This window comes from Delphinapterus leucas, chromosome 15 (assembly GCF_059928025.1).
Source record: "Delphinapterus leucas isolate spDelLeu-1000000601 "Yukka" chromosome 15, BTC_Dleu_Yukka2, whole genome shotgun sequence".
In the NCBI taxonomy this organism is placed as follows: Eukaryota; Metazoa; Chordata; class Mammalia; order Artiodactyla; family Monodontidae; genus Delphinapterus; species Delphinapterus leucas.
The window spans coordinates 66,495,714-66,519,055 of NC_143143.1; the positions used below are offsets into that span (position 1 = coordinate 66,495,714).

Sequence of the window (23,342 nt, forward strand, 5' to 3'; positions counted from 1 at the left end):
TTTTAAAACAAGACTATCTTTGGTTTTTCTTTTCTTTTTTGGCCGCATTGCATGGCTTGTGGGATCTTAGGTCCCCAACCAGAGATCTAACCCTTACCTTTGATAATGAAAGTGCAGAGTCTTAACCACTGGATCACTGGGGAATTCCCTAAAACAAGACTTTCTTAATGGAGGAAGCAGTGTATTAACTTATTTTCTGATGTCATCTCTTTATCTTCACAGTCTTGAACTTGCTTTTAGGGGCCTCACGTCAACTCTCTTTGGCCCACAGTGAGCCTGAAATCAGTTGTACGTCTCACAGATCCTTAGAAGTGAGATGGCAGATACCCAGCACTAGGGCTGTGAGTCCCTTTCTCAAGTCCATGGAGGGCATCACTGATCAGTCACAGCATTTGTTCCTGCTGAACTCAGAATCTTTTTTTTTTGGCCACGCCATGTGGCGTGTGGGATCTTAGTTCCCCAACCAGAGATCGAACCCGTGCCCCTTGCATTGGGAGCACAGAGTCTTAACCACTGGACTTCCAGGGAAGTACTTCAGAATGTTTTTTAACACAGACTTCTAGGTAACCATTAGTAATTGGTCAGAGTTGGGCCAGAACATTGTATGAAGCCATTTCTCAGCTCTCTCCCAGATCCTCACTGGGTGCGGGGGGAGGGGGCATCTAGACATCTGGGTGTAGTTCAGACCCCAGATTTACTCAACTGGGGTGGCTATAGATGCCAAAGAAAGTAGGGGAACCTTCGAGGCTGTTTTGAAGATGGGATATTAGCCAGAGACTAGAAGCTAAGCATTCATTCATTCCTTTTAAGTCACGTGGAAGGGCTAGGCTTTCTGCCTCTGGCTTGGATATTTTTATAGTGGAGATGAGAGCACTGTTGAGAATCCACTGAAATAATGTCTGTAAGAGTGCTTTGCAAAGTTTAATACTCTACATAGATAAAGAGTTGGTATTACTCATAAGTAAATATAAAGCCTAAGCATGAAACGTGGCCCTTGTGAGCTCTGTAATCATTTGGCTTGTTTTTTATCCCCTGGCCATCTTAATCTAAAGTCCCAGGAGATAGCTGTGAAAAGAACAGTTTTCTCATCAAGCCTGCCTTTTGAGAGAATGACTTTTTAAAGCTCAATTTCAGGCAGAAAAATAAATTGAAATGGTGTCCAGGAAAAAAAATGCAGCATTAAAAAAAGGAAAAAACTGTACATACCCTTCTGTCCTTTGCATCTCCTACCTCCTAGTCTCCCGACCCTGCTCACATATGCTGCTAACGTCGATCCTGTGATTTTTTTTTTTTCACCTTGTGGTTTTGCCAGCGCCCTCCAGTCCGCCTGTGAGCTTGCACGGGGACGCGTGAGCCCCATTGGTGCCTGACTTGGTTGAGTTGATATCCTTAGGTCCTTGAAGTGAAAGCCTGGGGCATCTGCGCATAGCATTTTCCCCAGACCCTGATGAAAGTTTATTCTGTGCTTTTCTCAGTCCTGGCTTTATCAATCCAATTTGCCCTCAGGCCACAGACAATTCTCCACTCTGTCCACAACAGAAAAGTGTTACAATTGGGAGAGGGAGGATTAGGCAGTGAAGTGAAGTTTGTATTCTTCTCTCTTGTCTCAGAGATCTGCAGATCCTCCTCTCTGAAAACTTACCTTATAAATGTCTCTTTCAGGGTGACCTACCCAGCCAAGGCCAAGGGCACATTCATCGCAGACAGCCACCAGAACTTTGCTTTATTCTTCCAGCTGGTAGATGTGAACACTGGTGCTGAACTCACCCCTCACCAGGTCAGGAAAGAGCACAGACGGTTCTCTTGGCCTGAAACATTGATGTACACGATAGTTGTTGACGTGGTATATAACACTGAGTCGAGAAAATTCCGAATTCCTGCTTTCAGATCTTCACTCTGAACCCTGACAATCCATCGGGTTCTCCCACATGACACTCTGCCCCTCTTATACTGGTTGTAACCCTGAACCTGGAATGCACTCTTCTTTTAAAGAGATTAGCTGGCATAGAAAAGACATATTTAAGGAAGATTAGCACTTAATTGAGGCTTTTTTCTTTCTGACTAAAAAACATATATTAAAATAATTTTGAAAAAAGGAAAACCTAGGAAGTGAGCCCAAAGTATGCTTTTGTTCTGGCCAAAGCAGATTTTGTAGGAATCTGAAAACTAGCACTTTTTAACTCGTGCCTCCTTCATGTTATGAAACCAATAGGCTTCATTTCTGTTTTCCATATATAACATAATGATAATTATTATTTAAAAGATTTTCAAACCGTATCTTTTCCCCAGAGAGTCTGATATGGGCCTTGTCCTCTCAGACACCTCCTTTCCTGCCTCTGTCATCCCACTTGATTGAGAATAACTGCTCTGAGCCCTGCCCCATCCACGGTTGTATTGTAAAGGGAAGTTCAGAGAAGTACTTTGAATGTGGAAAGATAGGAAAGAACGTGGGACCTAGTGGCCTTGGTTTAGGTGCTTTGTAGCAGTACTTTAGCAAGAGCTAGCGGACTTGTGTCCATGCTGAGGGGCAGCTTCAAAACAGACCATGGAGGTGAGTGGACTCAACTTGGAAACCTTTTTGCTTTCTGTTTCTTGTAGCTGCAGCTACTGTGCTTGTGCCCAGGCCAAGAGTGGCTGCCGCCAGCACCGCCTTCCCGGCCCTTCTCTGCTTCTCCTCCCTCCACACCCAAGCTCCAGAGAGCTCGGTCAGGCCACTTAGCCACGACTAACTTTTCAGCCCCTTAGTACTTCCCAGCTCCTTCTCAGAATGACATCTGCCAGTGAAACAGCACAAGGGAAGACAGAATATGAAGAGAAGTAATTACAAGACAAAATTGGTGGGATTAGGGTTAGGGCAGGAAGAGTTAGGGAGGAAGTATAACTTTAACTGAATACTCCTCATCTCATCCAAGATTCTGTTTTGGAAACCCTGGCTTACAGACCTCCTAGGTAGAGATGACATTTTGTAGATGAGCCTGGCTGCTGCCTGTGCTTGGCTGTGACAGGAGGAATATCAGGCATCCAGGCTTCTAAATCCCATTCTTGGCCAAGACTGCTGGAGTCAGGAGGCTTCACAGCTCTGGGCCTCTTTCCCTAAATACTTAGATGGTGGTTCTTTGTTGCCCAGGTGTAAAGTAACAAATGAGATTTATGTTTTTTCTGTGGATCCAGCACTAGCTCTGTGACCATGGCAACTCATTTAAACTCCGTGCCTCATGATCTGTGAAATGGAACCGATCTACCTGCTTTGTTGAATTCTTTATTTTGAAACACTTGAAAGAAAAGCTGAGTGGATATTAAGTTTTGCTGCAGTTCTAATTTGCAGAAACCTTAGTTTCTTAGGCCATTGGGGGGATAAGGTGATTAGACTCATACCATCATTGATAAATGTTTGTTGACTAGCTAGTATATAGTGGGTCCTACGCTAAATGCTTTGCCTACATTATTGTGACTCTTGACATAGATATACCACATGTAGAAGTTAATCTTTCTATCTTAAAGATGCAGAAATCAAGGCTCAAGGAGGTTAAGTAACCTGCTCAGCCAATTAGTAGTGTAACCAAACCTGTTTGTCTTCAAGCTAGGCTCTCTCTGACACTGGGCTGCTTTGCTCGATTAGAACTCTGCCTTGCTATCAATCCCCAAGCCTTCTCTCCTAAATCTTTAGCTGGAGGCACTAGGAAATTGAAAATGAGCTTCTTAAAGTTCCACCTCATTTCCCTTCTTTTCACCCTCTGGTGAAGAAGTTAATTGGGCAGCAAAGTGGCCAAAAGGCTGGCAGAAAGAAGAAATTACAGCAACAGCAAAGGGCTTAAATCATCAACAAACTGGGCATTCGGCCTACAAGTCGTTGAGAATTGGCTGGACCCCTAAGTTAAATTTCTTATACTAGCAAAAAGTGATCTCTGATCTCTGAGCTAGTAAGCAGGGTGGGACGGCCACTCCTCCTGCTTTCTCGGGCAGGCCTGGCAGATCCCAGAGCTCCCACTGCGATGAAAGAACTGACAGCCTGCTGCCTTGTTGATTTGATGTTGGGCCCGGAGGGAGTTTTGAAATTATCAGATGAAGGCTTTCGTTATTGTTCTATCCAGACATTTGTCCGACTCCATAACCAGAAGACTGGCCAGGAGGTGGTATTTGTTGCGGAGCCGGACAGCAAGAACGTGTACAAGTTTGAACTGGATACCTCTGAGAGAAAGCTCGAATTTGACTCTGCGTCCGGCACCTACACTCTCTACCTGATCATCGGAGATGCTACTTTGAAGAACCCAATCCTGTGGAATGTGGTATGTGCCTCCATGTATCTTGACCCAGGCAAGAGTGGCTGTGCTGCAGTCAGACACAGACAGCTCCTCTCCAGGCCATGGGCTCCCTACCCTGGCCTCGCCCTGCCACCCAGGGCGCACGCATTGTGAGGTGAGGGGCTGTGTGCTGTCCCCATTAGTAGTCTTAGGGGCATGCACATGGCCTGGCACGTCTTAGGGGTTTAATAAATAGTGATTGAGGGAATGATTGATGCATAGATTTGTCCTCATGGGTTCTAGCAAATTTCTATAAAAGTTGTAGTAGAAGAAGGTTTTCATAATACAGCAAAGCACTATGGGGGGGGTACATAGATATGAGATAAAGCCTTTGAGATATGGCTTGGCCTCACAGTGTGGGCCAGGGAGGGGCCTAAGATTTGAAATCCAATTCCAATTCAGGATGGTGTGGGACAGTGAATTGTGGGATATGCAAAATGCTAATTAACTAATAACCAACAACTACAAGGTGTATTAATAGTTTACATAGTGTGTTTCACTTACGTAACTCACTTTTGACTGGTGTGTTAAGAGAAAGCTTGAAAGACATGGCATTTGAACTAGGGAAGAATTGCAGGGGTTTATCAGAATAGTATCTGGGGGACTATAGATTGATTGCTGGGGGAACAGCCTCCAGAAAAGCTTGAGGTGCTTTCAGTGAGATATGAGTTGGGTCCATTTTGCTGGAGCACCTGAATCTGGTCCAGAGCAGTAGGCGGTAAGGTTGGAAAGGTAGCAGAGGCCAAACTGCAGGCCTTGAGTGGTTGGCTCCCTTTGCAAGACAAAGGGGCAGCTGCATTTTCTTATGTTGTATTCAAAGCTCCTTTTCTTCTCTTGGACTTTGGGCTGCTTTTTGTATGAGAGTACATTTTCATTTCTTTTTTTTTTTTTTTTGGGGGGGTGCGTCTGAGGCTAAATTACACTTCCTAGGGACATGGAGCAGTTTCTGATTGCAGCTGTAACAGCCTGAGTACCAGCTGGGATTTTTGTATTAGGCAGCTCTGTGGGGCTCACCAGACCAGTAGAAAATTGGAACTCTTGCTCTAAAAAGCATTTTCAACAAATACTTATTTTGTTCTTGAAATTTTTACTGCCTCAGTTTGTCGGCTAATGGATCAGAAGTGATTGGACTGCTTGGAGCTTTTTTCAGTTATGGTCCTGGACATGAGTTAGGAGATACTGTCCTGATGAGTTTCGCCTCCTTCTCTGCCCCTGTGCCTTTAATGGCTGCATTTATTTTTTTAGGCTGATGTGGTCATCAGGTTCCCTGAAGAAGATGCTCCGTCGACTGTCCTGTCCAAGAACCTTTTCACCCCCAAACAGGAAATTCAGGTAGATCCCAAAAGGGTTCTTCACTAAACATTGAAGAGAAATGTGAAGTGGACACAGTGAGAGAGGGCAGCAGACCCCTGGACACTGGCTGTGGTCCCTTCTTTAACCTGTTTATATGATGTTTTATAGTTTGGTCTTTGCCATCCTGTGGATCAGTCAGGGCAAATATCAGCCCCATCCTAGTGCTGAAAAAACAGGCTTAAGCTGCCCACTGACCAGCTCCCAGAAAACAGGTAGTTGGAGACAAAATCAGAACCTGAATCTGTTTTTCCTAAACATGCAGGAGGTTTAGCCCTCAGATCACTGCTTGATACTACAGCACAGATGGGTTTGGCTTTGTTCCTCCCTGCTCCTGCACAGACCAGGGGCCCACAGGTGGACAGCTCAACTGGAGAACAGGGCTTTCCTCCCCTAGGCAAGCCCTTCCTCTCTCCTGGAACTCACTTTCCTTGCATACAAATATTAGCAATCCCTGCCCAGCCCAGCCCATAGGACTGTTATGAGGATCAAAATAGTTCACAGATAAGAAAAGAAAAGCTTTGAAAAGTTTCTGAAGCAGTTCACAAAATAAACAATAATTATTAAACAGTTTGAGCACTGGTTAAAGAAACTGAGGTAGAGCCACTCGGTGGACTGTTTGCAATCGTGAGAAATGATCATACTGCAGTAACAGGGAAATCCCCATTTGAATTAATGTTGAAGTGTTCCAAGCAGATCACTTACTCTTATTTCACTGTTAGAAAAAGGACAAGGGCCCAAAAGCTAGAGTAGTAGGATTTCTTTTTTAAAATCCTCCTAATGTTGCTATAGCATCGTTTAAGAATGTCAAATGCAGTTAAATAGTGGAAGGTATAAGCATTATGACAGAGGGTGCTGACTGATTTATAGGGTGGAGTAGGCAGCAGTGACTGCCACAGGCAATGTTAGAAGTCCCTTCATGACAGTGGCAGCAAAGAGGAGCTGAGGTTAAAAAGCTGGGAACAGGAGTCTCAGGTGGAGGAGCTGCCTTGTTATGGAGCTGGGTTGGCTGGACACTGGCAAGCAAGAAAATTTTAAATTATTATACGCCAGTTAGCTAATTTAAGTTGGTTAGCAAAATATGATAGTGCTACCCTAGGAACCCAGAAGCATTATGAAATCCAGAGTCCTGCCTTGGGTGTGTCACCCCAGCCATCCAGATACCCGGGCACCATCTTCGATACTAGGCAAATGCTGCTTGATAGGTTGCATTCTCCAACCTCTAAACGGCAATATGTCTTGGAAAAAGAGAGTTGGTCAGGAGTAGTGAACTGGTGTAGTGTCTTTGGAAGCAGGCCTCTGGAAGCAGAAGCCCCTGTTGAGAAGAGGCGAAAGGCTAAGTGGCCACTCACGGCCAGGAAGTTTCAGCCTCTGGGAGGCATTTCCTCTTCTTGACTGTCATTGGCGTTTGGTTCCTAGTACATATACATGGCAGCCCCTGCTGGGAAGAGCACATTTTAAAATATTCCTGGCCTGTCTTCTTTTGGCAGCACCTGTTCCGCGAGCCAGAGAAGAGGCCCCCCACGGTGGTGTCCAATACATTCACCGCCCTGATCCTCTCGCCCTTGCTCCTGCTCTTTGCTCTGGTGAGTAGCTGTAATTAGCATGGGCAGCGTGTGTCTGGCGCCAGACTCAGCAGATGTAGCTGTTCGAAAGGAGGCTTTGTGCTCTGGCCTCAGCACAGCTCCAGAGGGGTCCAGCAGCTGTGACCCAAACCGATGGTCAAAAAATTTTAGAATAACTAAAATTCCCCATTATGGGGGAGCAGCCAGAAAAGCTGATCCATTATCAAGGGGCATGAGAAAGTACCCAGTAACCGTTAAAAATGGTAAAAGTGTATAGACGGGGATGCTCTGTAGGAACGTTCAGATGAGGTCAAGTGTGGAAAAAGCAAGACCGGATGCTAATAGCTATAGAAAAGGTGAGTATAGAGGCTGCGCATTTCAGCACTGTTTGGAGCATAAAACTATAAACAACCTAAAGTCCTCATAAAAGCAAGTGTTAAATAAATTATGTGCATCCATACAATGGAATAATATGCAGCTCATTAAAAGAATGGATAGGGCTTCCCTGGTGGCGCAGTGGTTGAGAGTCCACCTGCCGATGCAGGGGACACGGGTTCGTGCTCCGGTCCGGGAAGATCCCACATGCCGCGGAGCGGCTAGGCCCATGAGCCACGGCCACTGGGCCTGCGCGTCCGGAGCCTGTGCTCCGCAACGGGAGAGGCCACAACAGTGAGAGGCCCGCGTACCGCAAAAAAAAAAAAAAAAAAAAATTCAAACTGTACATTAAAGTATAAGAGGTAAAAATGTCCTTCTTCTATACTCCCTAAAAGGTCCCCTCCTTAGAGGCGACCAACACTAATAGATGATGCCTTTTCAAGGTTTTTAAACATAGAGCACTGTACTAAACATACTGTCCTACCCCTTGCCGCCTTCACTCAATAGAACATCTTGGCAACCTCGTCATATCAGTTGACAAGTACATAAATAATCTATCCATTCTTTTTTTGCGGTACGCGGGCCTCTCACTGTTGTGGCCTCTCCCGTTGCGGAGCACAGGCTCCGGACGCACAGGCTCAGTGGCCGTGGCTCACAGGCCCAGCCGCTCCGCGGTACGTGGGATCTTCCCGGACCGGGGCACGAACCCGCGTCCCCTGCATCGGCAGGCGGATTCTCAACCACTGCGCCACCAGGGAAGCCCTCCCTTGTCTCTTTTTAAAAAATTATAAACATAGATGTAAATCCTCAAAGTTCAGAGAATTTTGAGAACTGTATGGAAAACTCATTAGATCTTACTTTTGGAAAGTTGCTTGTGTTCCTAATTCATTCATTGATTTTAATAAAAGAATTATTGGTCAATCTAAATCTGGAAGGCATGCCACAAGCTTTCAGAAACCAGACTTAGGATATGGGCACCTGTTCTTTTTAGTGATCAGAATTTCAAAAAGCATGGAACCCACAGCAAGAGCATGTGCATCCTCCCAACTGCTGGTGGGTTTATCTCACCAATACTTAGAGAAATTAGCAGGGGTGCCCGTTACTTCATCACAAATACAGTTTCTGACCTTTCAGCCTCATGGTTTCACCTGTTTTAAAATAGAAAAGTTTGCTGTCATTAAAAATGATGTTCAGGTTTGAGTTACCCAAGCGCATTTGAGAGCAGGTGTTGGAATGCCTTTCTAAAGAAAAAAGAGAACAGTTTTTTCTGAGGACTTATATAGTAGGGTGGTTGTCACTTGGAAAAATTCCCTGTTCTTCAGGTACGCATGAACTTTTAAGCCCTTAGGGCTGTTTATTGGATTAGCATTGGCATGGCATGTGTTGCCTCCCTTTCAAGTTCTAATGTCTTTTTAATTTATTTCTCCCCATCGTTCAGTGGATCCGGATTGGTGCCAATGTCTCCAACTTCACTTTTGCTCCTAGCACGATTATCTTTCACCTGGGACATGCTGGTAAGCGCCCCAGGCTGCTAACTCCATTTAACCTCCTTTGACATTTTGCCTGCCCTCGCAAAAGCCCTGTTAAGTAGACCCACAGCCTATTAACTATAATGACTTAATAGCATAACATTTCCCTCTTCCTCCTGGCCTTTTACGACAGTTAATATGATGATAAACCTGTTTGGCCCATCAACTTAGAACAGCTGTCATTATATTGGGTTTCATTGTACTAGGCTGCCGTTGGCAGGCCGTTTTACCCTCATTTAATAACTCTGTTCATTTCCAGAGATTACTCACTTATCGTATCTTTACATTGAGCCATCTTCCTGAGTGAACAGCATTAATGCAGTTTCCAAAGGTTATCTTCCCCCAACGTATTGATCTTCACATTTGCTAGCAGCTGTGTCTGGACTGTAGTAGAAAACAGTCCCTTCCACAGTCAGACATGCTGTCCTGCATTGTTCTATTGAAAACTTAGGACCTAACTGTTACAAGACAGTAAATTCACAAATCAGGCGTTTCAGAAACTTTCGATGCTATTGAATTGGTGACCCTTGCATTTCACTGAGACATTAATATTCTTTTCTGATTTCTTTGACTCTTTCAGGAGTCACCCTTTTTGTGTCCATAGTGTGCTGATTCTGTAGGGATCCACAGACGAATCCCTTGAAACTCTAGGCAAATGTGTATCTCTGTTTTCCTGGGGAAAGAGAGAGTCTGTAACTTTGATCAAAATTCTGACAGTGGTCCACGACCTCAGAAAGGGCTAAGAACCCCTGCTGTAGTTCATCTGTCATCCTTCTGGGCAGAATTGACAGGAAGGCCTTTCTCTCCAGCCCAGTTAACTGAATTTGAGTGATAGCCCTCCCAGGTCAGTCTGAGAACAAAACCTGAATATGAATTTGTTTAGAGCCATGACTTTTTTTGCCAGAGTGCTTTTTGTGTACATTCCCTCATTTGATTCTCATCACAACCCTGATGGGGGTGACCAGGGTAGGAATTATGCTCCTTGTTTGATGGGTGAGAGAATTTAGGCTCAGAGAAATTAAGTGGCTGCGAAGGGCAGAGCCTGGGCCAGAACCCAGGGTCCTCAGTGCCCAGACCTGAGCCCTTTTGACTAAACCTTCCTCCTCTGTCCTCCTTGCTTCCTTCCTAGTCACAGTGGCAAATTAGCCCTAAAAATTTTTTTAATGAAAAGAAAAATGATTCATTTCTTTAATCCTGTGGGCTTTCATTCAGAATTTAAAAAATCAACTGAATCCCAAGTATAACATGACATAACTTAAAAAACAAACAACAACAAAACCTGCGTTAAAGAACAAAGATGCGAGCTGGAATATGGAACCAAGTTGCTGAGATCTGGTTTTTACCTGTGGATTTCTTGGTAGCCAAGGCTGAGAAGCAAGTATATTGAGCTGTTTATTTTCTGGCATCAGATAAAGGGAATAAAACATGCTGGTCTATAAATACAGACCTCTTAGGATCTGCAGTTACTGGCTTCTAACTGTCCTCTGCCCAGGGCAATGTCACTGTTTGACTTAATTGGCTATCATGACGCCTGTTCTCGTAGCTATGCTGGGGCTCATGTATGTCTACTGGACGCAACTCAACATGTTCCAGACCCTGAAGTACCTGGCCATCTTGGGCAGTGTGACGTTTCTGGCTGGCAATCGCATGCTGGCCCAGCAGGCAATCAAGAGGTAAGGTTGGGGGCGGGCCAGGGACCCAGAGTGGGATTAGAAATACTGTTGTCAGCTCTGTCCACCCAGCTCTTTGAACAGCGGTATGTGGCAAAATGATTCATGTCCTTAGGGGCCAGTGTGACACCTTAATCCAGCCCGATACAGAAGCCTTTTAAATCAGAAAAGAGCCTTGGTGATAAGTTTTAAATACGTTAAAACCACAACAGTTTATGCCCCGGCACATTGAAACAAGAGAAGAAAATAATTGCTTTATGAAGATTAAAATGGGTTAGGACAGGGGGCAGAAGGTGGTTGTTAGCGTGCTGGCTGTGTAACAGTTTTCTCCTCTGCTGCCACAGAAAACCCTTTTCTGCCCTCCTTCCGCACCCCCGAGGAGGACTCTTCTGTAACCACCACAGCCTCCCGGAGCTCTTCCTCCTAAGTATGAGGTCCATGATCTTCCCCCCAGAAACCGCGTCGGGCTTTACACTGAGCACTGCTCAGTGGCCTGCATCACGTCCCCAAGAACCAGACAAACTTAGGTTCACACAAATGGTCAGGTCCCCCCGCAATGGCAGCTTGCTGGCAGCTTGACTTTAGAACCTGGCTTAGAAGCAAATTTAAGTGTCACGTAGGTATTTCTCATTGATTTAACTTTATTAGAACTTGGGTGATTTCAGCCACATAAAGGTCAATAAGAAAAGGTCAGAATTGCTTTCACCTTTGGAAGTTCACAATTTCAGACGTGCCCTACTTTCTCCTCTCCAGGACTTTTGGTGGAAGAATGTAACACGATAGTGTTAGCCCGCCGCCCCCCCCCCCCCCCCCCCGTGCGGCTGCCAGTTAAGTTGGTCAGATCAGAGAGAGGCTTGCTCAGAGACTGTTATGGGCGGGAGAGCCCCACGTCTCCTCCCTGCCTGAGACTCCATGGAGCTCTCTGAGTGCCTCACCGTGGATACCGGCCCCAGCGTGCTCCCTGCCCCGCCTGTGGCCGTCCAGATTCCGCTAGAGCTTCCCTTAGCACCAGCAGTGGCCACTGGCTCACTTCTCTGCCCCTCCAGCAGCCTGAACTTGGCGGCTCTGCATTGCGTCTGAGAAAGAGCCAGGACTCAGCTGTTTTCTCTGAACAGAGCCCTGTTCCCTCAGAGCGGCCCGTCCAGGCCCCAGGGAGCCAAAAGGCTGTCCTCTGCTGAGTTCACTCTTTTCTGGAAGTTGCCCACACAAGATGAACAAGACTAAGGAGAGATGGGAGTGGAAACCGTTTGATTTAGATCCTGCTCAGCGGGAGTTCCTAGTCTGGAAGGCTAACATTGTGTACACTTTCTGGGGAGGAAGACCATGGTTCTCATCCCACCCTCCATTCTATATAGAAAGTCACAGCCCACTCTGTTGCCGTCTTCCTGAGTCCTAGAGCAAGCTCTGCCCCTGGGGAAAACGATGACTCTAACAGAAGCTCTGGTCGGGTGTTTGCCATTTCTTTCCTCAGCTTATTTCTCTCCTTACTGTCCTTTCTTGACTCTCAAACCCTCTTTCCTTTGGCAGGATCGCTGCAGAGCAGAGCAGTAGATTGGCAAAATATAGGACACTACGGTAAAGATGAAGGGCGACTCATCCCAGGAGCAGGGCCCCTTCCATCTTGCCCACCTCATGCATGTCAGTTATTTATCTGATTTTCAGCACACTTGTTCCTCCCCATCCCTCCCTAAGCCGAAGCTGAATTCTGAGGCCATTTCCCCACTTCCTGGACCAAGCTGTAACTGGACCAGGGCAAAAGCCAAAGCCCCCTGAGTTAGCCCAGCTGATGGTAACTGCAGCAGAGCAGCTCTGACCTGGCTTTGACTGTAAGGCTCCATCCTCCCGTGTGCCCCACAGGGTACTTTATAGACACAGCCCCTCTCTGTGTTCAGAGAACAGAGTTGAGGATAGACAGATTCAACCTTGGACTTCTTAAAAGGGGACACCCCCCCCCCATTCAGGACATCTAAATTCATTAAATGATGGTCCCATGGCAAATCCTGGCACACCTTGTCACTGTTCTAGGCCTTTTTGTAATATTAACCTCTGATTGGGCCAAACAGTGTGGTTTGGTGAGACACTAAATTTTGAAGACTGATGGCCACAGATCAAAGCCAGCATCATCAAAACCCAGGTTCCTAGAGCTCAGGATATATGGTTCAGGGCAGCTCCCTGTGTGACTAAAATGTCAAGTGAAATATCACCCGTTCTCCACTGTGTCCAGTCCTAGGATGAGGGTGGGAGTGCAGGAAGGTGAAGGGAGGGAAGGAGAAGAGAGTGTGTGATGCTTCACTGATCAGCTCCTTTAGACCAAGGATTGGCAGAAGTTTTCTAGAAAGAGCCAGATAGTACTTAGGCTTTGCAGGCCATACGGTCTCTGTTACAACTACTCAGCTCTGCCACTATAATGTGAGAGCAGCCATAGACCACGTAAACAAACCCGCTGGCCATGTTCCAGTGAAACTTCGTTTACAGAAGCAGGTGGTGGGCTGCATCTGGCCTGCGGGGCACAGTTTGTTGACCCCTGTACTAGACCAACAAAGAGGAGGGAGGTAGTTGAGTTTTCAAGTCATGTTCCCTCTCGTCCTTTGCCATGGAAATGGCTTTCCCTGCCAAAGCAACAAAGCCGTCTAATTTTCACTCCTCTGAAAATAGGAGAAATCAACAAAAGCATAGAATGTAGAGCCTTTTTCACTGATGTGTGAACATAAGCTGGAACATCTAGTTCTCAACACAGGCTTGCTCAGAGACGACTTGCTCAGAAAGCGACTACATTTGTTTTGGTTTTGTTTTTTCAGGATTAATTCATATACAGTAAAATTCACCCTTGTTAGTGTACAATTCTGTGAATCTTGAAAGATGTAGTAGACAGTCTTGTAAACACTACCTCAGCCAAGGTACAAACTTATTTCCACACTCCAATGAGCTCCTATGTCTCTTTGTGGTCTGTCCCTTCTCCCTACCCGCCATTCCTTAGCCTTATCCATTTGGTTTTGTCCTGAATTACAGTTGCTCTCGCTGAGATTTGTTTTCAGAACTAGTCCTTTCTGCTAAGTATTGAGCTCTTTAATTCTTTAAAACTAACTGGATTCGTTTTGTTTTTCTTGATTTTTAGATAGTCTGCCCCCCCCCCCTTGCTACCCCCAAACCATACTGCTTGAGAAAGAGGGAAGTCACTTGATCATTTGGACATTTGGGACTTCCTGAGGTTGGGACCTTGTCTTTTAGGGGAAAGTCCCTAGTAGCCAAGTGTTTTTGATCTGAGAACAGGTGTTGATTTGATCAGGCGTAACAGAGGGCTAATTTCTTAGCTAAGATGGAGGCTTGTGGGTCACCACCCTTTCTGCTGTTCTTATTTCATAATTAACGCTGTCCTCTCTGCATGAACGTTTCGAAACACACATACTTTTTTTTTCTTTTTTGGCCGCCCCGCGTGGCTTGTGGGATCTTAGTTCTCCGACCAGGGATCGAACCTGTGCCCCCTGCAGTGGAAGCTCGGAGTCCTAACTACTGGACCGCCAGGGAATTCCTGGAACACACACCTGGGAACCTCTGAATGCTGGCAGAGAATTAGGGGCACTCACTTTGGCCCTCAGGATGAGTTCCATGCTTGTGCATGCGTGCCCCTTGGAACTGTTGATTAATTGGTTTGGAGCCTGCCATTCTGCAAGACCGCCTTGTCATCACATCAGCCCTCACCACTGGGGACAGCTGCCTGCTGAGGACGGCATGTGTGTGAGCACCTTGCTTCTGCTCACCAGAACCATCTGAATCACTTACTTGGTGCTGTCATCCTCTGGCTGCACAGTGTCTGTCCAGATAGTCATTTCCCTTCTTGTGTTTCCCCGTCACTTCCTGGAGTCTGGGGGGGGGGGCAGCTGTGGAGAAAGAAGGAATAAAGAGAGTTAGTGTTTTTATCCCCTCAGACTTTTTCTGTGAGCTGAGTCCAGTTTTTGAGAATCATTCTTTCTTAAGTTTAGACATCTGATCACTGACAAGAACATGACCACACGATAGGAATATGGTACAGATTTCTGTACCGAAAGGTCAGAATGTCATCTTCCAAGCTACGTGAGGGCATGTGTTGTTTGGCAGACCTGGAGTCCGGGAAATTGAAGACGAGCATTCTTCTATTCATCTAGTTGAAATGTACAGTGTCTTTTTGGCCTTGTACTGTGAGAGGTGTGCCTGGAATTACCTCATCTTGTGTTTTCACATACCACACTTACTTAGGTATCATCAGGTGTGTTTCATTGTTTATTTAAGATGTTGTCAGCTTCAGTTCGAGCTATCTGTCTTATATTGTTTTGTGAAATGAGATGGGGCATAAATAAATAGAATTAATAGATGAATGAAAAAAAATAGATGAATGATTGTTCCCTTATAAATGGGATCTCCTAGTACCTTGGTCTCTCTGTTGTCACCAGTTAGGAGCTGCAACACTGAATTGAAATATTCAATAATTTTGTGTTTGTCTCCATTTTCTTTCAGAACAGCACATTAGTTCCAGGAAAAAGAAGGAGATTCTGAAAGCGTAAGCGAATATCAAGAGAAGGAATCAAGAATAATTCATAGTTTGAGAAGAGGAATGAAAAAAACCCTTTATTTAAAAAGAAAAAAGTCAAAATCGTTTTGCTTGTTTTTCTATTTCCCCAACACAGAGCAGGTACCTGTGAGCCCAGATACTCTGTTTCTTTGGCATGGTGCCCTAGCAAGATGCTGTGAATATTCTAACTTACCCACATGTTGCATTGAAAAGTTGAAATCTGTAATTAATCTGTTATGGAATAAAGAGAATAATAGGAATGAAGACCTGAGAGTTTCTTCCTGTACTTTGGGGCTGATTGGATTCCCAGGGCACATAACATGAGGCCTTTGTTGGGAAGTATGCTTGACACAGTGGCCGGGGTGTTTCTCCAGGACATTTTACGTTGGTCCTTCTCACCTCTTTCTTTCTTTCTTTTTTTTTTTGCCGCATAGCATAGCATGTGGGAGCTTAGTTCCCTGACCAGGGATCGGACTGTCACCTCTTTCTTAGCAGAGCTGAGGATTACCTGGAAAAGCCAGCATCCTTTCTTCATCTCCAGCACTGGGTACCAACTATGTCCTGTCGATATCTGAAGACCCCCCTGCTTTTGCCTTGAAAGTTTGGTCTTGGTGTGCAGTGGGGAAGGGAAGGGATTATCTTAAAAGAAGGCTGAGCCCATGAGCTATCTTAGGTTCTTAGAGGGACACATGCATCTCAAGAATGCCCCTTTGGAAGTTGTGCCCGGGATGACCATTACGTGGAGGTTATACGATATCACTTAGAGAAGTAATATTGAGCAGTGTGTTTATGTGTGCAGACTTCAGTGTTGGGCAAGCCTACTGTTAGCACTTACACGCTGAAGGACTTTGGGCAAGTGGCTTAATGTCTCTAAGCCTCCTTTTTTTTCTTCCGTAAAAGATAATACAGTACCTCCTCCTATGGCTGAAAGAGTTTCATGAATCTGAAGTGCTTGGCTCAGTGCTTGGCATCTGTCCTAATTGGCCCATAGTTATGTACTTTGGCTCATTGCCTCTACTTCTATTAATTGAAACATAATAGTAGATAACTTTTGAAATGCAGGTAATCCTAGGAGTATTTATTGAGTTTGGGGGGTAGAAATTATTTTAATCAGATTGCTTTCCAGCGTAGCTGGACTTGCCCCTTCAAAATGGGGATTTTAACTGGGGAAAGAGGAAAGGAGATTCTGGAACTTTGGCTGGTTCTGAATGGGACTCTGCAGGGGAGCGGTTGATACGGGCAATAACAGGGGTGCCTCTAAGATAGGAAGGAAACCTCACCTTTCCCAGAGGTTGCAAACCGGTGGCCCATGTTTTATTTGATCCATAGTGTTCTTTGGTTTTTTTTTAATTGAGTTAGTTGCTAACGTTTACAAATTGAGAAAATTCATATAAAAATCCAATTTGGGGACTTCCCTGGTGGCACAGTGGTTAAGAATCCGCCTGCCAGTGCAGGGGACACGGGTTTGAGTCCTGGTCTGGGAAGATCCCACATGCCACGGAGCAGCTAAGCCCGCGAGCCACAACTACTGAGCCCGCATGCCACAACCACTGAAGCCCACACACCTAGAGCCCATGCTCCTCAACAAGAGAAGCAACCGCAATCAGTAGCCCGTGCACTGCAGCAAAGATTAGCCCCCGCTCGTCGCAACTAGAGAAAGCCTGTGTGCAGCCACGAAGACCCAGCGCAGCCAAAGATAAATAAATTTATAAAAAATAAGTAAAATAAATAAATTTATTTTAAAAAAATCCAATTGGGGGTTTGGGATTCTCTGGAAAAAGAAAATCAGAGCCGGCAACATTGGGCCTGATTCCTGTGTGACAGCATCTGCTGCCTTTGGGTTGGGCCTGCACTCTGCGCTCTGCCACAGTCCTGCCCCCACGGTCCCGCCTGCTCTGGCATCGGCCCTCCCACCGACTTCGCGCGATTGGTACCTGCCTGGCTCCTGTAGACGTATGACTTTGAAAGCCTTGCTTTTAAATTTTAGCTTCTTATCCCGCCCTGATGGGAAAAGGTGATGTTGGTATCCAACTGCTGTTGGGTGGCTCCTAGTGTCCCTGCTTATGGGTGCTGGGACCTCAGCAGCTCAGAGCAGTGGGGAAGGGAGGAGAACAGGAGACCCACCCACCTGGTACTGTCGCACCTGTAACCAGACCTGTATAGTTCTGGAAAACAGACTGGTTGAGGCCTGCTGGACAGAGGTGTAGAGAAGGGACAGTAGGGCCTGAGCATAGAAGTGCAGTGGCAGTGGCTGGAGGGCAGGAGATCAGGAAACAGCTTCCTAGAGAAGGGGCTGGCAGGGCTCAGGGGCGCCATGGCCGGTTCAGGGCTGGCCTGCAGACCTAGAGGAGCTGGAGAATAAAGCACAGCAGACATTTGCTACATGCCAGACTCTGTGCTTGGTCCAGCTGTGGCAGTGAGCAAGACAGATTATTCCCTGCCCTTGGTCCACTTATATCCCGGAGGGGACAAGGGAAAGGGAGCAGAGTAATCACAAATCTGAAAAGGAATATTTATCCAGAGGGGTTGGGAAGGCTAAGCTGACAATCGAAGGAAAAGAGGCAGTCTTTGCAGAGCTGGGGAAGAACATTCTAGGCAGAGCAGCAACATACGCAAAGGTTCTGAGGCAAGAGCTTGGCGTATCTGAACTGAAAGCAGGCCAGAGTAACTAGGGCGGAGCTAGCAAGGAAGAGAGTATCCTTGGAAGCCATAACAAATATGGATTTTAAGGGCCGTGGTAAAGGGGATAGATTTTATTTTAAGACTGACAGCAAATTAAGGGGACTTGGATTTTATGCTGAGATACAGCAGAGGCAGAAACAGCTCGTATGCTGTCTTTCTGGCCCTACCCACTGGGAGAAGCCTCTTGAGGGCTGCAGGAGAGAGTCCGCTTGCTTGTAGCCTCGTGGTAGGTCTGGGGAGGCTGCAGTTGAGAACAGGCCTAATGAAATCCACTGGATTTGTTGCTCAAATTATTTGCTACTAGCAAAAATCCTTTGCTTGACCAAACTTTAGTCAGGATCCTGAAATTTCTCCTACGCCCATCTGTACTCTTTCTTTTAAAATCTAGTTTTAGCAAGAACCCTGCTAAGCAGTTTAACCAGACCCTCCCACCTCCATGTCTGAGCACCCTGATATGTGGTCAGATTCCTCACCCTCCACCATCTCCCAGGTGATGTCTGATCTTCCTGGCCTATCTTCAGCCAGAATCCTGTTAGGTCAGCTTAACTAGAATCCCCTTACCCCTGATGTATCTTCTTGGTAAGTTTCCATCCACTGTTCCCCACCCTGCTCCTTGGCTATCAGTTCCCACTAGACCATGCTGTATTCAGAATTGAGCCCACTTCTGTATGAGGTCTCTTTCCCCCTATTGCAGAAGTCCTGAATAAAATCTGTTTTTACCTCTTTAACTGCTGTGCAGCTCTGGTTTTCATTTGACACCACAGTAGTGCCTGGGCCTTGCTTTCTCTATAAAGAGTACTCAGCACAGCAGGTCAGAGTCCAACTGACCTTTCTTCAACCCCCTGAGCCTTAGTTTCTTATTGGTAAAAATGGGATAATACCTCTGAGGGCTTTATAAGGATTAAATGAGGTCACATCCAAAACACAGACTACAGTACCTGGCACTGACATTAACTCAGAGTTTTCTAGGATTAGTATAGATATTACCATTGTTATTTCCTGTGTGTCGTTGGCAGGAGCCCAGTAAGCAGTTTGTACCAGGTCCACGTTTCTTTGTTGGTTTGTTGAATTCACTTGCTTCCCCAGCTGTCATTTCCTGAAGGGCCCGGAGGCTTGAAACAACACAGGAGCACTGTCCTGGAATCAGGAGTCTGTTACGAGCTTTGCCCCCTCCGAGCTGTAGGACCTCTTACGTCTGCTCTGCCCTCCCCCAAGGGCTGTGGTAGGGAGCACATGAAGCAATGGATGGGAAGCCCCTTTGTGAATTTTAATATAAACATAAGGGATTATCATAAGCAACAAGTCCCCCATTGATTAGAGCATTTCTTTAGGGGAAAAAAAATAATAGCACTCCATCTTAAGTGGGACCCCCCCAAAGGAATGGGAAGCTCCCAGTCCCTCTGTGGGGAGGGTTTAAGTCCTGTAAGCTGCCATTAGTGTCATAGTTAATGGAGATAAAGCATCGGAATTGTTGCCATCACGGTCTTTTCCTTTATAACGGCATTCACCTCGAAAACCACAAGTAGCAGCGGGGCCCAGTGCTCATTATTTCATTTGAAAAACTCATTGGAAGTTGAGAGAGCCCTCAGTCTTTGCTTTTGTTGGGACAGGCGGAGGAAAGAGATGAGCAGGTGGGTCTGGGGGAAGGAAGGGGGAGCTCGGGCTGGCCTGGCGAAACCACCATTCAGCAGCCTCCTCCTTTGTTCTCCTTCCTTGGCAGGTTCTCGGCCAGGCCGCTCAGCTTGGTTGAAGTGGACCGCGGCCCTCAAAGGCCAGCCTTCTCTTCTGAAGGGGGCTTTTGTTGTCCATTGTTGGTATTGTCTCCTCCACGGAGCCATGGTGGCCCCCCGCAGAGCCTTTCCCACGTTTCACATTCTTTCTTGGAGGGCAAACTGGGGGCTCCCAGAGAGAGCAGGTGGTCTGAACCGGGTGAAGCCCCGAGCTGGCTTTACAGCCCTGGTGTGGGAGACGGGCCCACGGGATGCGGGTCCAGCACTGTGTGTGCCAGGTCGGAAAAGGCCGGAGATGGGACTGCTCACCTCTGAGTCCCCATCAACTCTGAGATGCTACAGATCTTCTCGTACTTTTAATCCAAACACACATCCCATCATCCAGACGTTTCACTTTTTTTTCTTTTTTTAGATTTAATCTACTTATAGTAAGATGCACAAATCTTAAGTCTATAGCTCAATGAATTTTTACATCTAACTACGCTAGTGTAACCATTACCCAAGTCAAAATATGGAATGTTTTGATCCCCTCTCGGAAAGTTCAGCGTCTAAGAAGAGGCTATGTGTGGGGTGCTGTGTGGTGGTGTAGGTGATGTGTGTGGGTATCTGGCCCAGGTAAAACTGTTCATGAATAGAAAAAGTTGGGTAATCACTGACATAGGTACATCTGGTCAGTGGCTTCAGCTCTCTGCTTCCCTTTATAGCAAAACTTCTTCAAAGAATTGTCTCTACCAGTGCTGTCCAATAGAAATGTAATGCAAGCCCCATAGGTGATTTAAAATTTTCTAGTAACCATAACAAATAAGAAACAGGTGAAATTCAATTTTAATATATTTTATTTAACCCAATCTATTCAAAATATTATTTTAACATGTAATCAATACAAAAAACATTACTGAGATATTTTGCATTCTTTTTTCATACCGTCTTTGAAATCCACTTAAAGCACATCTCAGTTGATATTAGCCACCTTTCAAGTGTTCAGCAACCATATGTGTTCAGTGGCCACCATATTGGGCAGCCAGGTCTATACTCACCAGCTCTGACTCCTCTCCTGCCATTTTCTCTCTCTTTTTTTTTTTTTAAGAGTTTTTGGATGTGAACCATTTTTTTAAAGTCTTTATTGAATTTGTTACAATATTGCTTCTGTTTTATGTTTTGGCGTTTTGGCCACGAGGCACATGTGGGATCTTAGCTCTCCGACCAGGGATCAAACCTGCACCCCCTGCATTGGAAGGCGAAGTCTTAACCACTGGACCGCCAGGGAATTCCCCTACCATTTGCTCTTGAACCCACTCGAGTCAGACTTTTGCCTCCACCATCGACCCAATTTGTTCTTGCCAAGGTCATCAGTGGTTTCCATGGTCACTTTCATGTTCAGTTCTCAACTGACTTGACCCATCAGCGGCATTTGGTACCGTAGATCATTCCCTTCTCAAAACGCTTTCTCCGGTTGGCTTCTGGAATTTCTCTCTTGTAGTTTTCCTGTTATCTCACTGCCTGTTCCTTCTCAGTCTCCTTTGCTGGTTCCTCATCTTTCCTCCAAGCTTTCAATGTGGGGTGCCCCTGGGTAGTCCTTGGACATCTGCTCTTTCTGTTCCTCTTCTTTAGTGATCTAACCCACTCTCCTCACTTTAATGACCATCTAAAGGGTGACGGCTACCAAACCAAACCGGCTGACCAGACCTCTCTCCTGGCTCCAGACTTGTACACCCAGATGCCTACTCAACATCCTCACTGGAGCCTTTAAGGGGCGTCTCAGACTCAGTATGTCTAAACCCAAACTCCTAATACCCGCGCCCCCCACCGCCAAAGCTCGTAAATGGCAACTCCATCCTTCCAGTTGCTCAGGCCAAAAACTTTGGAGTCATTCTTGACTCCTCTCCAATCCCCACACCATATCCATCAGCAAATGAGTTCTACCCTAAGAATGTATCCAGAATCTGACCCTTTCTCAGAGTGACATTAAATACAAGTCAGGGGCTTCCCTGGTGGCGCAGTGGTTGAGAGTCCGCCTGCCGATGCAGGGGACGCGGGTTCGCGCCCCGGTCCGGGAAGATCCCACATGCCGTGGAGCGGCTGGGCCCGTGAGCCATGGCTGCTGAGCCTGTGCGTCTGGAGCCTGTGCTCCGCAACGGGAGAGGCCACAACAGGGAGAGGCCCGCGTACCGCAAAAAAAAAAAGAGTTACCATTAAATACAAGTCAGATCACGTCGTTCTGCTTAAACTCTGCGATGGCTCCCATCTCACCAAGGGTGAGATTTTTAAGTCCTTACCATGGCCTCCAAGGGTCAGATGAGCTGGCTTCCCGCTCCCTCTTGGCCTCCTTTCCTTCACCCACAGCCTCGCTGTGCTCTAGCCGCACTGACCTTCTGCTCCTCCTCCCTCCACGCTCTTGCCTCAGGGCCTTTGTGTTGGGTTTTCGCTCTGCTTGGAATGTTCTTCACCCACATATTGTCAAGGCCAACTCTTGAGGGACTTTACTCAAATGTCCCTCATCAGAGAGGCCTTCCCTAACCACCACACCGCATATATATTCACTAGAGGTGAAATAATCCCCTCCCGCACTCCCATCCCATTAATTTTTTTTCCCTTTGCAATCGCCACCATCTTACATATTCTATACATACGAACCTTCAAGTCGTGAGCTTTCAAAGATGTGAACATGCGTTTGTATGTCCAGTCACGTAAGTTAGTTCAATTGTCTGGCGTACATTGTCACGTGTGTGCATCCTCTATAAGTGGTTGCTTTTTTATTTTTTTTTTTGCGGTACGCGGGCCTCTCACTGTTGTGGCCTCTCCCGTTGCGGAGCACAGGCTCCGGACGCGCAGGCTCAACGGCCATGGCTCACAGGATCAGCCGCTCCACGGCATGTGGGATCTTCCCGGACCGGGGCACGAACCCGTGTCCCCTGCATCGGCAGGCGGACTCTCAACCACTGCGCCACCAGGGAAGCCCGGTTGTGCTTTTGTGTACTTTGCTGTACAGTACTATACAGAGTACAGTAGTTCAGTATCTTTGTTTCAAACGCAGGATGTCCCGAAGCAAGCGTAAAAGCAGCGGTGATGTAGCTGGTACGGCTAAGAAGCGCCAGCTGTGGTGCTGTACTACTGTACTTTTCAAGGTACTGTACTGTAAGATTTAAAATGTTTTCTTTATTTTTTTGTGTTTGTTTGTTCTTTACGTATTATTTGTGTGAAAAGTATTATAAACCTATTACAGTACAGTACTCTATAGCCGATTGTGTTAGTTGGGTACCTAGGCTAACTTTGTTGGACATAAACGAACAAATTGGGCTTACGAATGCGCTCTCAGAACGGAACTCTTTCGTATGCAGGGAACTTACTGTATTTACTTGTTTTTATTATACTTTCCCGTTTTTTTTTTTTAACATCTCTATTGGAGTATAATTGCTTTACAATGTTCTGTTAGTTTCTGCTTTATAACAAAGTGAATCAGCTATACATATACATATATCCCCATATCCCCTCCCTCTTGCGTCTCCCTCCCTTCCACCCTCCCTATCCCAACCCTCTAGGTGGTCAAAGCACCGAGCTGATCTCCCTGCGCTATGCGGCTGCTTCCCACTAGCT

At 46.2% G+C, this 23,342-nt stretch overlaps 1 protein-coding gene across 1 annotated transcript in view; it reads left to right on the forward strand.

The window, feature by feature from the left end:
* Nucleotides 1-15,600, forward strand: part of RPN2 (ribophorin II) — a gene marked incomplete at its 5' end in the record, with an annotated part of 54,475 nt that extends 38,875 nt beyond the window's left edge. Inside the window, 8 exons of the mRNA XM_089895432.1 lie at nt 1,663-1,777; nt 4,092-4,286; nt 5,547-5,633; nt 7,142-7,237; nt 9,030-9,105; nt 10,664-10,793; nt 12,318-12,365; nt 15,282-15,600. Of these exons, the coding sequence (XP_089751558.1) occupies nt 1,663-1,777; nt 4,092-4,286; nt 5,547-5,633; nt 7,142-7,237; nt 9,030-9,105; nt 10,664-10,793; nt 12,318-12,365; nt 15,282-15,294 (760 nt within the window). The remainder of the gene's footprint in view (nt 1-1,662; nt 1,778-4,091; nt 4,287-5,546; nt 5,634-7,141; nt 7,238-9,029; nt 9,106-10,663; nt 10,794-12,317; nt 12,366-15,281) is intronic.
* Between the last annotated feature and the right edge of the window lie 7,742 nt (nt 15,601-23,342).